At 52.0% G+C, this 20012-nt stretch overlaps 2 protein-coding genes across 2 annotated transcripts in view; one reads left to right on the top strand and one right to left on the bottom strand.

The window, feature by feature from the left end:
* TEX11 (testis expressed 11) overlaps window positions 1-1857 on the top strand; it is a 29452-nt gene extending 27595 nt beyond the window's left edge. Inside the window, exons 28-29 of the mRNA XM_027721881.2 lie at window positions 327-491; window positions 1507-1857. Coding sequence (XP_027577682.1) covers window positions 327-491; window positions 1507-1578 — 237 coding nt within the window. The 3' untranslated portion in view covers window positions 1579-1857. The remainder of the gene's footprint in view (window positions 1-326; window positions 492-1506) is intronic.
* A 3634-nt stretch (window positions 1858-5491) lies between these two features.
* The window catches only part of DLG3 (discs large MAGUK scaffold protein 3), a 77347-nt gene continuing 62826 nt past the window's right edge, over window positions 5492-20012 (bottom strand). Inside the window, 10 exon segments of the mRNA XM_039378119.1 lie at window positions 5492-8150; window positions 9859-9950; window positions 10918-11027; window positions 11595-11767; window positions 11943-12044; window positions 12779-12829; window positions 13542-13583; window positions 16423-16522; window positions 17111-17186; window positions 17872-18048. Coding sequence (XP_039234053.1) covers window positions 8044-8150; window positions 9859-9950; window positions 10918-11027; window positions 11595-11767; window positions 11943-12044; window positions 12779-12829; window positions 13542-13583; window positions 16423-16522; window positions 17111-17186; window positions 17872-18048 — 1030 coding nt within the window. The 3' untranslated portion in view covers window positions 5492-8043.

The raw sequence follows: 20012 nt of genomic DNA, 5'->3' as shown, positions 1-20012 counted from the left end.
GTCTTGCTTTTTTTCTAATCTCTTTTTTGTTAAATGTATTTGGGAACTTACTATGTTACTGTTTTTTCTAAATTACCAAGAACTGGATTCCTGTGCTGTCAGTCCTTGTGGTACCTCTTGCCTTGTTTTCTGTGAGGACAGGTGTGTGGAGAGTAAAATCTTTCTTTCAAAAAGCATTTCTTACCCAAGGAATTGCCCTTGGCTTAGGAGGAAAAAATCCGACTTTTCCCACTCTGAAACTGAACTCTAACACACTCTTGACTTGTCAGTTTTAAAGTGAAGTTTCTATTTTCTGATGAGCTGCTGTTTCTGGTTTGCCATCCCAGAATGCTTACCCAGAGATGGAGATCCTTTGGTTGATGACAAGAGCCTGGAATACAGGAATATTTCAGTATACTGTTGGTAAATACAAGGAAGCTGAGCAGTGGTGTGGATTGGGAATGCGTTTCCTCAATCATTTAGGATCTCTGAAGAAGAGCTATGAGGGCCATGTAAGTGTACACAGGGGGGTCTGAGGATGTGGGGTTGGATGTCTGGCCTGAATCTGAGATGTGGATCTGGGTGAAGAAACCACTAGTGATGACATCTGAAGAGTTTCAGGAGAAGCATGGTACCTAAATATTTTGGGGGAGCCTGATGCTAGAAGATTTTTTCAAAGTGAGGCCAGAAAGGTTTTGATAGACAATAGAAAGAGTAATGTAATGTCCTTTTATTGGAAGGATGATTTAAGTGGCTGACTGGAAATAAACTTCATTTGTGCCATGGGAGAACCCTTGTACCTTTGCCTGCTTTAACTAAAGTCAAGGTGCTGTACCAGCTTACTTAAGTCAGCTGTCGTATGAATACTTTGAAGCTTGGTTTCTAGTATAATCTAATGTTTTATAAATGAGGTGTAAGCTGATGTGAATGAAATCCTTAAAGCTCATCTTTTCAGGTGTAGCTTAGCCACTTCTGTGAGGGAGAAATTTCAGAGCCAGTACCTTTGTAGATGACACTTTGCAATGACACTTTTTTTTTCAGTCTGTCACAAGTAAGCTTCTTTCTACAGTTTTTGGCTGGTGCTCCTGTCTAGATTGCAACACTGCACAGCCTGACTGGTGTCACCTTTCATTCTCTTATGCACAATCTGGGCAATCAAGGGCTGGCTGTAAATCTAAGACCATTTTAAATATGTCAGTTAAGACAGTAGGAAATTGAGATCACTCCCTTCCTACCTCAACATCAACTCCCAACTTCTGTGATTTGGTGAATAGGTTTATTCACTGATGTAAGACTCAGATATAAACTATGCTTTATGACACCTTTATTAGGTTGCACTGATTTAACTGTTTTTTAATAAGCTATTGTATTTAAACCTGAGCCAAAATCTTTACATCAACCTGATATTTCAGGTTTAGAAGCTCTCACTTATTCCCTTGCTTCTGTTCCTTGCCACTTTGTTATATCTAGTGGAATGATACAGCTTTATCCATCCTTGCTGACAACTGTGGTGCTTATATTCTCCAGATGATTGGTCTTTATAGTGAGGTTCTGGACAAACTGGACAGAGCAAAAGGATTTATTCCAAATGAAGAATAATGAGAGGCACAACTGCAAAAAAAGGACAGCAGTCTCTCTTGGAAATGTTCTGCTGAATAAAAGAACCATTAGCTCTGCAAAGGCACGAGGTCATGGGAGCAGTGGAAAAGAAACCAGGATCTCCTTCTTGTTGGCAAAGAAGTTATGTACTTTTTAGGAAGTGTTTATTCAATAAATGTAATTGTTTCCCTCTAGGGAATAATTTTCATTCTCCTGAGCTATTTAACAGTTAGAAATAAATATTTAACAGTTAGAAATAAATATTTAACTTTTTCATGAGATGCGTCTGCTGTTGTGTAACAGGCTGGTTTAAGCATCTGATTTTAGTAGAAAGTGGCGGTGAGAATGATAAAAGTATTCCAGAAGTATTCCATCTCCTCTGGATGTCATAGCTGCCTTGCTGCATAAATATTTATCAGGTCACTTCAGCTTCCAGCCCATTTCAGCGTGGACAAGAATTCAGAGCTGGTTGCTGCTTTCACAGTCAGTTAGGACAGACTATGAGCTCAAGGAAAAAGCGGAGGCTTTCACTGGCACTGGTTCTGGGCTGCTGTGAGGGCTCCACCCTCCCTTTGAGCTCACTGAGTGCGTCCCAGGCAGCCCTTAAATTGTTGTTCTCAGTTCTGACTTGCACACACACATGAACAGGTAAAGGTGTCACACTGGACCAGGTGACAAAGGTCACGTTTACCCAGGAAGTGTCAGCAGGTAATTACATACAGCCACAGAAGGAAGCATTAGATGTGGTTTTGCCTACAGCCGGAATTGTTTGAATATTTTCCTTGGAGGTACTCAGTTTGATTTCTTTTATGCTACAGATTTCCCTAAGGAGGCCAGATCAGATCAGCCACAGGCTCTGCTGATAGTACTCACCTGTTCTCTCCAGATTTTCACATGGCACATTTTATTCCAGGCTGAGTATTTACACAGGGTTTAAGTAGGGCAAGAATTCCTCTCCTAGCTGAATCAGACTTAATTAGCTGCATTTGCAGTGGCCGTTCCCAGTAGGCAGCTTGTGTGCAATCACTCTGCTTTGCAGGTGTTTGCTGGTGTAGGTTCAGGCTGGTCCAGGTTATTTTTCTGGGCTAAACGTTGCTTTATAGTTCAGTAGCCCATCTAGAGTGACTGTGGGTTATAAATCTTTTTAAGCCAACAACAGCTGACTTGGAAGAAAAAAAAAACAGTGTTGCTCTTTCCTCCCCCAGTCTTCTCTTTTCATTGTTTTCTTTCAGCTGAGCGAGCCCGGGTGCTCATCCCTGGGTGTGCACAGATGGCTCCAGGGGGTGGCATTGCACTGGTAGTTTCCGATTTACACATCACTGTGGAAGCTGCAGGGTGTGCTGGATACCGGTTCTGGAACTTGCTTCTGAGAACACAAATGGATCCTCTAGGGCAGGAGGTCACAAATTTCCCCCCTTTCTGTATTTTGTGCCCTGTTTCCCCCCCCCCCCCCCATCTGATAATTTCGTAACTATTTGGAGAGGAGCCCCTTCTACCCCCTCTCACCTGGAGGAGGTGGCTCTCCAGCAGCTTTCCATTGGGGATGCACCTCGGGCCACCTCCCCCCACACACTCTGGGAAGAGCTTTGCTGTTGTGGCTGATTGAGCTGTTGAGTGTTCTGGAGGGGCAGGAAGGAAGAGGGGCCAGCCTGGCCACCAACACCTAGAATTGAAGTGGTCACAGCAATCAAGGTAATTGGCAGAGGGCTGAAGCTCATTAGGGGATTGGGCAGAAGCTTTTGTCAAGCAGTGCACTGAACTAAGGGAGGAAACACCACGATCATCCCTGTGCTGAGCCAAGTGTGGCCCCAACAAGGGATTGCAAGTCTCACAAGAGCTCCTGTGTGCTCGTTCCACTAAGAGATGCTGCTGCACCCACTGACCCCAACAATGAAATGTTTTTCCTTAGGGTTAAAAACCCCCAAAGTTAAACATAACCCTCATTTTGGAGGCAAGGGATATAAATAAATATTATAAGTCAAGGGGAACCTGAGGATTCTTCAAGGAAAGAGACACCTTTGACATGATGATAACTTTACCTGCTGCACAGCCACGGATCCTGCTGTGACATCCTGAGGAGAGCAGAGAACAGCAGTCCTTGAAGGTTGTGCTGCCAAGCATCATTAGCAACAAAGGGCTATCCAGGTTCCCCCATCTCAGGCATCCAAGGGAAGACAATTTTTCAGAAAACTCTAATCAAATTCCTTTAAAGCCCCTCTTCCAGTAGGCTCACAGATCCTGTGCTCCTCTGCTTAACCAAGGCCAAGACAGTTAATTATCCAGAGCTGCAGAGAGAAGCAGAGACATGTTTCTCTGCAGCACAAGCAGCTTACAGTCTAATTTTCTAGAGGTGTCTTAGGGCAGATTAGTTTCATGCCTGTTCCAGGCAGCTGTAGCAGGACATCTTGGCAGAGAGAACCATCCCCCTACACTTCACAACAAGACAGGACCATTAACAGGACAGTGCTCTGCACTTGTTTGGTCCAGGACTTTGCTAAGGTCCTGGTAGCCAGAGCTATTTGTCCTCAGCCAGAAAAATAAGTTGTTAAAACCCTGAGATTAGCTCAGTTGGTTAGAGCGTGGTGCTAATAATAAAAAGCTTTAACAGAGCAAGTTCTTCCTTCATGCCACACATTCTCTTCCCATGCCGGTTTCTCTGCCAGTGGTTGTCTCCGCCTTACAGGAGTGACAGGGTTTATTTGAGAACATAACCCCGTGTTCCTCTCCCCACTGGAACCTGAATGTTTCCTGTCACAGCAGATCGAGATGACACATCAGCTCAGGACACATCCTGGTTTGCCCAGGGAGGAGTGGCTGCAGATCCACGAGCTGCAGCCCAGGGACTAACCAGGACTGAACAGAGCAGCCTGGCAGCCCCTGTGGCAGCCAGCAGCAGGCAACGCTTCTGTGATGCTTCATCATTCCAAGTCTGTCATTAGGCAAGCAAACGGTTGGATTTTTGAGAGTGGTACTGCTGATGTCAGATCTGCTTAGCACCTGTTTGATCCGCTGGGGTTTTGTGGACAACCACCACCACCAGAAGGTGGACCTGATCAGCTAAAGGAGTTTCTAAACGGTGTTTAATTTGTCCAGTGGGCTTCATAAACTGCGAACTGTCTGCAAACTGTATGCCCATCTGCTCAGTCAATGTTCCTGTTCTCCTGAAACCTCAATATGCTTCTCTTGTGTGCAGTTTGACAAGAAAAAGGGAAATATAATATTTAAAAAACTAACCCCTCTCACCTTCCATTAGCTCAGCTAAATGACGAAGCGGATTCAGGCAAGAATGTAGAGTGACACCCTACTCACCCCATTTGTCTTCCAGTGAACACTCTTTTTTTCTGCACTTGAAGGTATTTAAAATGATACTAGTTGTCTTTACAGCTTCTTTCTCCTCTCTGATATCTGAACAGCATGTTAAACTGTAAAAAGAAGCTCTGTATTGTTTAGACTATGTATTTACTTTGCAGTCTTCATATTCAATACAGGAACAACTATGTAGCAACATGTAAACCCTGTTATTTGCAAAGCAACCTCCCCACAATTCAAACTATGACCCGAAATACACTTATGGTGTCACATCATCAGGCCAGACTCAACCTGTGTAACAACAACCCAACCACGAAAGAGCTTTTCAGTGGCCTGGTTACAGGCCCAGCCACTTTCTTTCTTTTATTTTCTCTCTCTTTTTTTTTTCTTTCTTTCTTTAATTTTTTCTATTTCCTTTTTGCATTAGGCGAGTTCTCAGTGACCACCTTTTGTAGTAAAAAAAAGCAAATTTTTTTTTTTTTTTAAAACCCCTGTCAACACTTCAGTTTGCCATGGAGAGACCATATCAATACGTGCTAAGATCACCAACAAAACAGATCTGGTATGCAATGAAGGACTCTACAAGAAGGTCTCAAAGACAGAGTTCTTTGCAACTCTCTGTTTATTAAAAATATATGTCTCCTTGGAAGAAACACTGTTAACCAACTACTGTTGTCATGATCGATTCGATACTGTCAGCTATGCCATGGAGTACATCATCTTTTTCTCCACGTGACTCGACAGAGGGAGACAGGTTATTAGGAAAAAAAAAAAGAAAAAGAAAAAAAAAATACAGGAATGGTGTGACTAGCACCTTAAGGACTTTTGTTTGACTTACTCCACTTCTCCAGGGACCGACATTTATAGCAGCTGGAGCAGGAGCAGCGGGGCAGGGGGTGGATGCTGAGCGGGAATCCATTGCCAGAGTTCCACGTGCTCCTTTAAGGTCGGTCCCCCCGACAGCAGGATCCTTCCTGCCCTCCACCGCGCTCACGGCTGCGTCTGTGTCCCACCTCCTGTCCCCAGAAGCTGCTCAGTCCCTGCAGGGCTCCTTGAGATGCAGGAGGGGCTAAGAAGGGCTTCTCCCCAGACAGCACAGGGACAGTCCTACAGTTCCTGCTCGCACTGACAACTGCGGCCTGTGTGTGCCAGGCAGACTGACACACCCATTGCCCCCGGGAGAGGGGACCAGCACCCCGTGCCCTCACCTATCCCTGCCAAACAGGAGGAGAACACTTACCTGCTCGTGCTTGTGCAGTGACCTCTGCCCTGGTGCTCGGCCAGCTCTGTGCAAGGTGGGAGCGCTCGTACCTGCACACAGGTGCCCAGCAGCACAGCTCCTTCTCAAAGGCCACACGAGTGTCCCCCCGGCTTCACACCAGGGTCTATTCCCACACTGGAGCCCTCACTCAAGTATGGAAACCAAGGTGTCCTCAAGGACAGACATGTCTCAGCTCAGGGCCGACAGTCTGGGTGCTCACAGTTGTCTCACTTGAAAAATCCCCGTGCCCAGCAGGAGGGGCAGCTCTGCACCCCCTGCCCTCAGCCCTGCCAGCACTCGGCACCACCTCGGCCTTCTGGGGGCACCCCGAGACGGGGAGCAGAGCCCAGTTTCGGAAACAGGATTCGTGCAGAGGTGTCAGAGACAGAACCAGGCAAAGGTGGCCACGCAGTCACCCGCCAAGCCCCAGCTCCCAGCAGGCGAGGTCCTGCCGTGCTGGAAGGATGGGCCTCCCACTGGGAAAGCCACCACTGGCACCTGCACGCAGCAGAGCCAGGAATCCGGCACGGAGCAGGGAAGAGAGGAAGTTTTTTCAGTTCTGTTACTGATTTGGAAAATGTGAGTGTCCATCCAAGGCACAGCTGGGGGCTTTTCCTGCCAGTGGCTAATGCAGAAGGGAATGTCAGTGTGCTGCCACGAGCTAGAATGGGTCATTTCACCTGCACCCACAGGTACAGGGCCAGTCCAACATCCCAGGTTTTCCACAGCAACACAGGACAGTGAGTACATTTGTTCCATGTGGCCAGTAGAGTATTTCTTAACTAAACACCACAGATCTAGATTCTATTTACAATAGAGCCAGCTTAAAAAATAAGTTAAAAAACTGGATTTTATACCCATTCAGTTCATTATTAACAAGAGAAAAATGGAATATTAATAATAATAATAATAAAAAAAAAAGCCAACACAACAACACAATATGGTTTTGGTTTAAAATCAGCTTAAAAAAATAGAACCAAAAGGAAACCTCTCATGCAAACACATAAGGTGGTGTGTAAAACAATGTGCAATTTAATATGTAGTATCATCCATTCTCTTGCTCCGCAGCCTCCTGCTCAGTCTCTGTCTCCCAGCCTCTCTCAGACCAGCTGCTGCTCCTTGCTCTGGTCCCTCCTGCACAGGCAGTACCAGTCTCTGCTCTGCCTCAGACCCAGGGTGGCTGCAGGGAACTGGCCTGGATGGGAGATGCTTCCAAAGCACCTGGTACCGTTTTGAGCTCTTCCTGCCCAAGTGGACTCCCTACGCCCAGTGGTTGGGACAGAGGAACTGAAAGAACCTTGCAATAACACAATACCTTTCCAGAGAGGTCCCTCAGGTTTCCTAGTCCACATACATATATATATATAATATATATATAATATCTCTCTATATATTATATATAAATTACATATACAGATAAATAAAATGCTTTCTGCTGCCCGTGTGTCGCACTGTTCAGAGCTGCTAGACAGTCACACTTGGAAAAATGCCCCTGGAGCTCTGATACCAGCTCATGTTCAGAGTCCATTGTTTCACTTGTTTCTTACATTAGTCCTTATCCGCCTCCTCCCATCTTGATTCTTTGTTTAGTTAATAATAATAATAATAATAATAATAATAATAATATAATAATAATAAAAAACGACCTTGAATGGGTTCTCATCTGTCTCTAATGGAGCAGTGGGAAGGTCCATGCAGGAATGGTGGGAACAGTCACGTGATGAATGATATGAGTTCATCCCAACAAAAGAAACAGGACTAGAAAACTCAATTTTGCGACGATCTAAAAAAGGGGGCAGGAATAGTTTTCATATCCCTCCCCCTCAGGGCAGAGGGCTTGGATGGGTGGGACTTCAGAGATCTTCTGCTCACAAGGAAGCAGGTGGGGGACATCTTCAGAGCTTCTCTGGGGACGGGACCCAGATGTAGTGCCCGGACTGGTCCTCAATGATCTGTTTGATTTTGCTGTAAATCTCTTCAAGAGAGTCTCCTTGTACGATGGCTGGAAGAGGAGAGAACAAGCAAGACCTTGAGCACCAGGCAGCACTTCCCTTCCCTGCCATGAGCTGCAGGAGGGCCTTCACTCCGTCCCGAAGGGGTCGGAGGGCACAGCCAGCAGGGACTGAACCGTGTCAGAGGAGCAGCAACAGCCCCACTGTGACACAGAGGGTTAAACCACCACCTCCCTGGGGATTAGCCAGCACTGATCCCGGCTGGCAGAGCTCCTTGGTGTGTGCAGGGTTGGCTGGGCTCTCCACACCAGGCTGCTAATCAGCTTTGCAAACTGTGTCAGGCACCGAGGCTGTGGGTGGGCCTGGCACTGCCACCACCACTGCTGTGCCACGGTGAACCCGAGCGAGGGGAGGCAAGGCTGGGGCACATCAGTCTGCCCTGAGGTGCTGGGTTGGTCTGTACTCTCTGGTTGGCTGCTGAGGGCTCCTTCTGTTTACTGCTTCCCCTGCTGCAGGCTGAGGATCGTGTGCTGTCAGGCCGGGAAAGGCCACGGCACGGCCGCTCCCAGCAACTCTCGCTCAAAGAGCAGCGACGGTCTCACCGCCCAGCACAGACACAGCACGAAGCACTTCACTGTGCTTCCTGCATCACAGGGACATGCACGTGGGGGGCCAAAGCTTCCTGGTAATCCAGCCTGCCTCTGTACTCTCCAGCATCTCTGTTCCCTCATTTTAAGTTGCTGGCACAGAACTTGCGACAGTGACCATCTCTCTGCCCATTACCCAGTTCTTTCAACAAGACATTTCAGCCAAGGGTGTTCCTTCCCCAGGTCACCCTCAAACTCACCCTCCAAGTGCACAGTGGTGTGCTGAGGGCCTGCAAAACTGCAGCACAGCCCCCTGGAATAACAGCCAGCAGCTCTGAAGCTGCTGCCCAGGACAGGTCTGGGGAAAGCTCTTACCCTGTTTCTACCCAGACATTTGTTCATACGAGATCAATTTTTGAAAAAGGTTCTGCTTGGGATTTTTCCCAGTAGCTGTTAGGTGGGTAATACAGGGTTTGGCAGGATTATGACTCCTCAGCTTTAGAATAAACAGTTACTGCTCTGAAGAAAAGATGGAAGACCAGTTTCTCTGCGTCTTTGCCTGCCCATGATTTTCCACAATTAATCATGTTACAAACATTAGTTCCTTAATGCACAAGGATGCCTGTGTCATGAGCAGCTCATCTCTACAGGCACAAAGGGCCAGCAGCCCCAGCCTGGCTCTTCAGCAAAGACTACTTAGGAAGTCAGCCAAACTTCCAGTCTTTTTTGGGAGATGTTTTGTAATAACTCAGGACAGTCTCCACTATTTAGGTCACTAATTTTTTATCTTTCCTCTTTAAAAATGACACTTCTCTCTTTTTGAAAATGCTCCCCTTTTCCCCACGCAGGGAGTTTATTTCCTGGAGACTTGCAGCACCCTGAATCTCTGCTGTGCTTCCCCTCTAGTAGAACTAAAGTTGGCAATAAGCTTTCACAAACTCAGAAAATCCTGCCTGACAACTCATCTTCTCTACAGCTGGTTTACTCTTATCCACTGATCTTGGAGCAGTCCCCTTGCAGAGCCCTCCTGGCAAACTGCCATTTCTTTTTTGCTTTGATGAAGCTGGATGTTTTCCCATGACCCCGCAGTGAGACAGTGCTGGTAGAGAGGTCACAGCTGTCAGATGGAAAAATGAAATAAATCAGACACAAGCCTGCTCAGGACACTCACCTGTAAAATATTCTCCAAACTCTTGCTCAAGTTTCATGGCTTTATCAAAGACCTTGTTGGCCTGTTCATACGTCTGTCTCCGGTTCATCTCCCTGCCATGCACAAAAAACCAGAAACCTGTAGTTCTTTTTCTTAGCAATGAACAGAAGCAAAAATAGCCCACAGAGCCAGTGTGCCTGGGAATCCTGTGCTCATAGGAATGGAAGCTGTGAAGGACCCAGCTCTCAAAGGCAGGGCCCTTCCCCACATGCTCCAGGCTGCCTTGGCACTTCATCTCAACTTCTAACAGTTCTTCCCCCTGCCACCACCTCCCCCCTTCACCATAGCACAGGAGTGAACTCAAATCCAGACAATTCTCTGAATTTGCAAGACCACTGCAGAAGTCTCCCTGCTTTTCCAGAGCCTGTCACCACCCTCCTTGCCTAGGTTTCCTCACCTTCATAAAATACCCAAATAAGCAAATTGACCCCTTCTGGCTTGAGAAGGGGTTATCCCAGCAGAGTCTCTTCTGATCTCAGAGTCAGTCTCAAGCTGTCGAACCTCCTCACAGATATTGTTCTCTGCTGCTCAGAAGAGTTGAAACCTCAGCTCTTACATCCTTTCCAGCCTGCACTATCCAGGGCCAGAACAACAGGACAGGTAGAAGGTCCCCTTAGGCACATAGGAAGCATCCTCTCTGTTCCCCAGGGCTGTCCAGGCTCAGCCACCACCCAGCTGTGATCCAGCACTACAGGCTCTCAACAGCTCTTCTGGGCCCAGGTGAGCAGTTTACACCAGGCACATTTGGGAGCATTTTTACATTTCCCATGGATGATCCTCTTTGGGATGAATGAAGGGCTTTAAGCCAGAGAAATCCAGAAAGCCTGGATGCACTATGGCATTAGATGTGGAGGGACATCACACAGACAGCAATGGGCCCAGCTCCTACTTAACAAGGGACAGGTTCAGCACCAAAAGCAACCTCTGATGCTTTCTAAAAAGCAAAGGCAGCAGACACAGCCCCCCAACGTGCCAGAGCTCCTTGCCCTGGAGTGGCACAGAACACGGTGCTGCACTTACATGAGAGCTTCGATGGATTTTGGTTTGATGAAAATGGCAATGGGATACAGTTGTGCTTGTCGCAACCTCTTGATAGCATTGCCAGACACATCCAGGATGCAGTGTTTCCCCTGGAAAGGAGACAGTTGGGATCAGACCTGCCCACACAGTCTACTCTGTGCAGAAAACAGCTTGCTCATACAGATGTGCTTACAAAGGAGAGGAGTCACAGAGATGAAACCCCAGTCCTCAGACACAAGCCAGCTCCCAGTGGCATCACGTTCCTGCCTGCTCAGGGCAGGACAGTACCAATGCAAAGGGACTGAATTTTTGCCTGGACACGTGAAACGATTTACAAGCCCTTGGTAACTCCAGCAGTCCTGCAGAGGAATGCTGCTGCTTTGAGGGCAGTCAGGTACCTTTGTCCTGTGAACTCCCAAGCACAAGGCTGGTGCCACCAGTGCTGGGCTTTCGGGCGGAGTCTGGATAACAAAGGTATGACAGTGAAGTAGAGTAACACGGCTGAGAAAAGCAGCCACATGGCTTGGCAGGACTCAAGGGAGGAGAGGCTCGTGCCACACTCACTTAATGTGGTTACAGCCCTTCACTAACAACACAGGGAAAGCAGAGGAACTGCTGAATGTGTACGGGTTCAGGCTGGATGTGTCCCAGTCCCAGGAATGCCACTTGACACTCACCCTCTCTGCCACTGCTCGCACTGACTGAATGCTGGTCCCATAGAGATTGTCATTGAACTGCCCAGCCTCTATGAACTTGTTGTCCTGAATGTCTTTCTCCATCTGTTCCCTGGATACAACGAAGTGGTAGTCCTGTCCGTCCACCTCGTTCTCCCGCCGAGGCCTGGTAGTGTCTGGAGGAGAGTGGGCACCAAGAGTGAACGCGAGTGACATACGCCAAACCGGGAGGGGGAAAACCCACCAGTGCTCCTGGCCCCCTCCCCATGCTGTGGGTGAGACCCCACAAGCAGCGGAGCCCCCACCCTCCCCTCCCTCCAGCAAGAGCACTGAATGTCAGCTGGGACTTACGGGGCACGCAGGAACCAAACTTGTGTGGGAATTCCGAGATGAGGTCATCGTTAATTCGGTCCTTTGTTGGCCCCAGGATGATCACCGGCCTCGCATAGTGAACTGTGAACAAGAGCCACAACCTGAGGCCCCACCTGTGCTGCGGGCAGCTGACCCTACTGCCACCTTTGGCATCGACCTGCCCTCTCCCTCCTGGCAGTGGGTGCTCTTGCTCACATGGGCACCCAAAGGTGCCTCCTCCGTGCGAGTTTATCTCCTCCTGGTCACGGTCAACATCTCCTTCCCATCTGACCCAAACCATCTGCGTGGCCCCGGGGAAGGTGCTGCAGGTCTCCAGGGTCGTGGATCAGCAAAGCTGCTCCCTTGCTTGGGGCAGGAGCCAGGCAACCAGGACAGCTGGGTGAGGATGCCACGGAGCTGGGGGAGTGATGGGAGCCTAAAAGTCAGATCCAGCTTCTGGCAAGGAGAGACCACCGAGGCTGGGAATATTCAGCCTGCAAAAGGGTCTGCAGGGATTGAGCATCAAGCAGGGTTACAGGCTGAGGGCCAGGGGAGGAGGGTTGCTCTGCAGTAGGGACCTGGTCTGAGGCAGGAAGGGATAATCCTGTCCTCAACTGGGGACTAAAGCCCAGCTCAGTTTTAGCTCTGGATCTCTCCCTTGGTCTTGCAGACCACGTCACAAGTCTTTTCTGTTCATTGAAAAGGGGCAGTCAAGGCCGGGGAGAGCCCAGCGAGGCAGCCGCACTCCTGGCTCTCCTGCTGCACGCAACACACGAGGTGGCCACACAGGTGGCCACGCTGGAGCAGGAGTGGGGCAGCTCAGCACCAGGACTTACTTTCTTGCCGTGTCACGGGCTCGTACGACAGGATGGTGTCCTCTTGTCCTTCTGCAACAGAGCCAGGGAGAGGCAGGTGAGCGCTCACAGCAGTTCTCCAGCCCCTCTGCACCCATGAGAAGCTGACTCCTGCCCCTCCAGACTCCTGCAGCTCTGGGGACACTCCAGGCTGCCCACATCATTCCACCCACGGATGTGGAGCATGACAGGCATGCAGTTACCAGCCCTTGAGCCACTTCAATTATTCACGTCCCAGCTCTGGTTCAAGACTCCTCTTTCCCTCCCCACCGCTGCAGGCTCTGGGCCCATTGGAATGTACCATCCTCCCTGCAGGGTGGATGGCAGGTGTGCTGCAGGTATTTAGAGGACCTGCTGGGGACAAAGGGAGCATCTGCTGCAGCTGGATCCCATGTTCTTGTACAGGCTATGCTACAGACCTGGCCTCTGGCCATCGCTTCCTGCAGCGGGCACCAAGGATGGGTGACCACCATGGACTGGGAACCCACCACCCAAGCTTGGAGCAGAGCCCTGCATCCAGGAGTGAGCAGTGGAGCAGGCAGGTTTGTTCCTGCTCCCCAGCCCCTGCTCTCCCTGGCTCCCAGGAGGGAGCTGGCCGCAGCATCTGTGTCACCAGCAGGAAGGACCAGCCTCCGAACAGAACCACCACTGGGACAAGACAAGATGGAAGTGCCAGAACGTGCACACTCATACAGGGACACGCACACACGTACATGGGCTGGGAGAGCAGGTGAGACACACTTACTGGAACTGCTCTCGCTGTCACTGGTGTTTGATGTCACGCCCTCTGCAAAGCAACCAGAGAGATCCCCTTCAGAAGGAGCATGGGTGGGAGGCACAGGGGCACCCCGGCTGTCACCCAGCACTACTGATCCAGGGCAGGACAGCACTGGCCTCCCAAAAAACCTGTGCCCCAGCACCCACTGGGACAAGTCTGTGCCACATGGGCAAGGGCGGCATCTTTTACCCTTTGCTGGGGAATGGGGGACATGCAGGGGGATGCTTGGCTACTCTGGGAGAAGGCAGGAATGCCAGGAGGGCTGCCTGGCAGGTGTGGGCAGACGTGGTAGTGGCACTGAGCTTCCCAGACAGAGGGAAGGTGGAGTGCACAAGGAGGAGGGTGCTGGCAGGGGGAGCAGGTGCAGCATGCACACAGCAGGCAGGGAGGGCACGGCTCCATTCCGGCACAGGGAGAGGGGAGCCTATCTCTGGGATGGGGCTGGGACGCACAGAGACAAGACAGTGACAGGATGGGACAGAGTTTGGGGCTTTGCTTGCACAGGCTGATCCTAGTGCTGCGACCACCCCACAGAGGCTTGCTGGCCACTGCCTGCCCCTGTCAGGCTCTGCACTGGTTGGGGGGTGACGAGCTTGGTGGGGACTCGCTGGGAGGGCCATGGGGCTCTCGCCAGTGTTGATTTGAAGCTCTGGGTAGTGGTAACCCAGAGGAAGGTGGGAACACCTCAAAATGCTGTCACCAACCCCACTCAGAGCAGGCCTGTCATGGTCATGGTCTCCTTCCACCCACACTGGTAGTGGCTCTGAGTGCTAAAGCAACAACCAGCCCAGCCAGGAACAGGATGAAGAAGAGGATGAGGAGGTACAGCTCACCCTGGGTGCAGCAGGCAGCCCTCAGCTGAGCGCACTTAGGGCATGGCCAACACCCCCAAACAAGCTCCCCCATCCTGTCCCATGTGCAGCACTGGCACCTTAAGCCTTGCAGCCTCAGCCACCAGACGTGGGGTCCCCATCAGTGGAGCAGCACTCGGGGGGCTCCTCCTGCCCCACACCCAGAGAAGCACAGCTGCCCCAGCCACAGCCAGGCCATTCCCCAGGCACCGCCAGCAACGGAAAGGGAACAATGTGCATTGGAATTCAACTTACTCAGGTTCTTTGCTCCATAATAATCGTCACTTAACCCAGGGAAGTCCTGATTTCACAGACAGCAAGAAGGGAGAGAGGGGGAGAGAAGAGAGCGCAGGAAAGGGGAGTCAGAGGGATGGGGGAGACAGAGCCAGACCAGCATTAGTGACAGGAGTGCAGAATGGCCCAGAGCTGCAACTGCAAGTGAGGTTAAGTGTTTTCAGAGCTGACACCATCAGCCCACTGCCAATGTCTTGCCTTGTGCAGCTGGACCCCTCACCAAGCTCACCCTCTGCCACAGAGCCCCCAAGGGCCACTCTGGGTCTGGGAAGGGCAGGACAGCCCCGGCAGCATCTGCTGGCACTGAGCAGTTGCAGCCCTGATCTGCTGGCACAGGACAGGGGGGGCCAAAGTGTTTCTCCTTGCGGAGCACAGTGGCAGGGCACAGTGGCTCTGTGCTCCCCTGGCACAGCCTGGCCACTCTGGGGCCAGGCACAGCAAGCCAGTCCTAGAACATGTGCAAGGGGACATGCTTTTCCCCACCTGCATGTGTCAGCTGCCCCCACACCCCAGGGCTTGCACGGGCTTGCAGGGGGCCCCCCTGCAAGTTGGGATGGACAGTGGCAGAGCACAAGGAGGGAGCTGGCTGTGGGTCTGTGACACAAGCTGAAAGAATGTGGCCTGCCTCATCCCTGTGCTGTATGTCACCTCACTGCAGGGCTGGCCAAAAGCAGGGCCCCAGCGAGCCCCCAGCTTTGGCATGGAGCTGACTGGAGCCCAGCCACGTGGAGGCACTACTAGATACCCAGACACACAGACATAACCTTCAGCACAGGCCAGAGCCTTGTGCTGGCTGCTAAGATCACTGGAAGCTGGCACTAGCCTGGCATGGACACCATGCCAGAGGGATGCAGGCAGCACCCAGAGCAGCCCAGCAACAACTCCTGGCTCTGTATGACACCCAAGGCAGCCCCAGAGGGGAGGGGATTTGCTTGCTCTGCTGGTACTGGGGCAGAGACACTGTTCTGCCTTCTCCAGAGGTGTGACGGCTTGCTGAAGGACTGGATGCAGTTTACCATCTAGGAGGAGGGGCTGGGTTTGGTGAGCAGCTCCAGTGCTGCCCACATCAGGGCTTGGGGCAACAAGCTGAATGACCTGCCTTTGCTAAGAGTCCCAGGGTGCTGCCAGACAAGAGCTGGGGACCCCCCAACATCTGCAACCAGCTACCAAAGGTGTGCCTCAGTCACAGGTGGGCAGTTCCTCCACCAGCAGGGTCACGGCTCCCCTGTGCATACAGGGAAGGGCTCTCCAGTGGGAATATGGAGCTGCAAGTCACTTCTAGGGGAGATGGAGCTGGAACCTTCCTAGGCCCTCAGCCCTGACAGGAACAGGAGAAGCTCTGCAGGAGGTAGCCAGCCCCTCGCTCGGAGGGAAGCAGCCCTTGGCAGGCGGAGGGAGGGAGCAGAGCCCGCAGCAAAGGGTGGAGAGCAGGGGGAGGCAGAGCAGGGAGTCAGGTGGGTGTAAAGTTGGATGAAAAGATGAAGACACTGAACATGAGAGAAAGCAAAGGAGTGCCAGCCTGCAGCTGTTGCTGTTGTTTCAAGCTCTGGTCTCTCTCTAGCTGCTGGCACAACTGTGGAGCACAGTCCTGAAATCCAGGCAGATGCCGGGACCTCTGGCTGTGGAAATGTGCTGAATCTCTCCCCTCAGGGCAGGGCACCTGAGGGTTGCAGGCTTGCCCTCTCTGGCCAGCGGCTACTTACGTTCCTGTCCGCTGCTCTCCTGGGCCAGGTTCTCTTTGCTCTTGTAAAATGGAAACTTTCGAGAGAGGCGAAAACTCTTTTTACGTTTCGTTTTGATCGACTGAAGAACGTGGAGATGGAAGGGAGGACAGAAAAAACAATGGTGTTTAACGCATGTGGGGAAAATTAAAATGAAGAGACAATGAGGAGCTGTGTCAGGGCAGTTACCCTCAAATGAAATCATGGAGATTACATGAGAACTGTAATGCAGGAAAAAAATTAAGCATGGAGAAAAACATGTGGAAGGGATGCTGGGAAGCTGACGGGGCGATCAGCAGCTCTGCAGGGGTAGCCAGGCCGTTCTCCCTTCCTTGTTGGCATGTTAAGCACTGCTCATGAGGCGTGAGGGCAGCTACCTTCATGAGCTGTTTGCAGGCAGCTGCTGGACACAGGCTCTGCTACCCCACCACTCCAACCAGGACTCCTTCCCCAATACTTCTGCACCATCCTGGACTCTTCTGCTCAATTCCTACACAGTCACTGGGGGTTTGTGCCAAGCAGATGTGGGCCTGGGGCAGGTCCAGTGACATTGCTCTTTGCTTTGGGATTGTTCCAGCTGCCCCACTGGGAGCTCTGGCTGCTGGGACTCATCCTGCCCTCGCTAGTTACCAGCTCCAGGTGCCCCGCTGAGCCCCAGATCGGCACTTACCCTGTTGGACTCAATCATGCCAGTCCTGGCGTGGAACTTCACTGTTTTCAATCGTGCTCTCTCCTTCTTTTCCACCCTGATCAGAAGTTAAAGGGGAGAAAGAGCTGCTAGTCCCATGCATGTGCCCTCCATGCTGCCCATATGGCTCCTCAAGCAGCTCCAGGTACCCTCAGGTGGTGGCCCCCTTGGCAAACGGCAGCACCTTTCCAGGGAAGGACAGACGTGGAACTGCCTGCCCAGGGTCTGGCCCAGGCCAGCGGCTGCAGGAGCAGGACAGGGGACAAGTAACCAGCCTTCCCAGGGGGATGGAGGACAGACGTGAGGTTGGCTGTGCAGACCTGAAGGCAAGGGCAGCCAGCTCCTCTGCTCTCTGTGACTTCCCACCTGATGGGACCTGGCTGGCAGAGCTGGGCAGATTGACTGAGGACACAGGGAGCAGCCCACAGTCACTGCTCTGACTCTGCTCCCACTTGGAACCCCAGGCTGGCTAACATCAACTCTCCATCCCCACAGGGACCACAGAGGGGGCTAAACACTCCCCTCCTCACCTGGAATCTCACCCAGCTTTGGAAAACACCTCCCTAGGGAGACCCGCACAAAGCCCCAGCTTGCAACCGAGGTGCCCTGCATGCTGCACAGCCACGGAGGGCAGTGCACTGCAGACCCCAGCCTGAGCAGAGCCCTCAGGGCTGCAGGGCTCACAGAGGTTGGGGGGCACCAGGAGGCACCATGTGTGACAGCTCCTGCTGGCAGACACTCACCTCTTCTTGCTGGGGATGACCCCGATCTGCTCGCTCTCGCCGTGGGGTGTGACGAGCCTGGCTTGCCACCACTCGTCATCGGAGGCGTTGATGACGTGCAGGATGTCCCCGTAGGAGAAGCTGAGCCCCTGGCTGGGCAGGCAACTGTCCCGGGTCCGGTCATAGTCAAACAGGGCTCTGTGGGGGAGCAGAGAGGAGCGATGCCTTCTCTGAGTACAGCGAGGCAGCAGCACTGCCAACCTCCTGGGGCACTGCCACCTTCACACCTCAGAGGATTTAAACCAAAACTCCATCCACCAAGGTGAGCAGTGCTGCCAGCCACCAGCACACCCCTCCGCTGGCAGGCTCAGCACACCTACCTGAAGTGTGCAGTGCAAGAACAACAGTGCTGGGCCAAAACAGCTCGCTCCTGACCTCAGCTGCAGGAGGCACATGAACCACAGATGCACTGCAGGCGCCTGTGGTTAGAGAGCAGGTGAGGCTCACAGCAGCAGCCTGCAGGAGGGCTGCTCCCAACTGTCCCTCCGTGGCTGTGGTGTCAAGGAGCAGGATGGGGAACATCAGACCCCACTGCTGGTGGTTGCACAGGCAGAAACTACCAGACCACGATGGCTTTGAGCACACATTTTATGTTAGTCCAGAGCCTGTGAATTAGGAATGCATCTGAGGGTATATATATCTGCTTCCACAGCTGATTCTCTTCAGTCTCCTAAATACCTCTCCTGAGAATAGTTTATTTAGTTTAAAATTATCTTCAATATTAAACTAACCAGCTATAGAAAGGATTTTTTTTTCACTAGAAGAGCACTACTCTTCCTGCACACGCTACTCGCACACATACCCATAAGCTGCTCTCAGTGGCTTCATGTGCAACTCATTTTACTATGTCAGATCTCAAACCACGTCTGCTTTGACACATCAACTGCGCAACAAACCAAACTAAGGGAAGAGTCACTAAAAATTGCCACTGCTGGCAGCACAACCCCTGTGTTTGCTTCTGGACACTGGCCCTGCTCGCCCCCTCAGCCCACCGTGAGCCCAGGCACTGCAAACACTGGCTCACTGCTGGTTTAATCCTGGCACTAACAAGCCTTCCTCAAGCAGGAGAGACATCCTCTGCTCTGCTCATTACCATAAATCTACTGAGGAGACTGAAAGGGGTCTAAAAGCACACAGTAAATGGAAGGGCTAAGGGACCACGTGGCACATCCCCATGGAGCAGCAGAGCTGAGATGGCACTTCTGCCATGGGAGTGCTGGGCTATGAAACCTTTTGGGTCACTTGGGACTGGGTCTCAAATGGGGATGAGAAGAGGGGCTGCCTTGTGGCTTGGGGAGGGCTCTTTGGGACAAGCCCCAGTGTGTCCTATGCATCCAGATACATTCAGCCACTGGGTCAGTTCACCTTTCCCAGCTTGCTCAGGGCTGGGGCAGGTCTCGTACTTCGTCCCTCAGCACACTGGAGCCGGCAGCAAAGCACCAACGGGTGCTTTGGCTGGAGGTAAATAAGCCTTGCAGGCAGCTCCTGGTCAAAAGATAAGGCTGCATGCGGCTGGCAGGCTGCTGTGAGGCCTGTGCCGCTGGCCAAGGCCCCAGGGAACTGGTCAGGCCGGTTCCCAAACCCAGGGAAGCCCTGCCCACTCGTGCACCCTGCCCTGCAGAGCAGCGCTGGGCCCGCGGCTCCTCCCGCAGCAGCCACCGACATCCCAGGACAGGCAGAGCAGGACCTGTGCAAGGGCTGGACACCTGCAAAGCCGGCACACGAGGCATTTGCCTCCCCAAGGCATGATGCTCCTGCAGACCAGCCCCTGGCTGTGCTGGCACCCAGGACCCACCATGTCTGGGTGCTCCCCAGAGCGCAGGGGCCAGACGGCAGCACGGTCGCTCCGCTCTGCCCCCAGGCCAGCTCACAGCACAAACAGCCAGGAGAGCAGATGGTCTGGCTGGAGGGGAGGGAAGCAGTGCCAAGGACTCCCATGGCTTCCTCCCGGTACCCAGGCACAATGCCTGCCTGACCTCCATCCCTACCCGGCAGGGCCCCAGTGCTGGCAGACTTTGCCCCGCAGCAGTGCAGGCAGGTGACAGGCAGAATGCGAACCTGCCTTGTCCCTGCCCATGCTGCACGGCTGCAGCTCCAGCACC

This window comes from Pipra filicauda, unplaced genomic scaffold (genome assembly GCF_003945595.2).
Source record: "Pipra filicauda isolate LSUMZ 115617 unplaced genomic scaffold, ASM394559v2 scaffold9_size5747161_pilon, whole genome shotgun sequence".
Taxonomy (NCBI): domain Eukaryota; kingdom Metazoa; phylum Chordata; class Aves; order Passeriformes; family Pipridae; genus Pipra; species Pipra filicauda.
The sequence above is the reverse complement of the archived record's forward strand: the minus strand, read 5'-3'. Positions and strand labels throughout refer to the sequence as shown.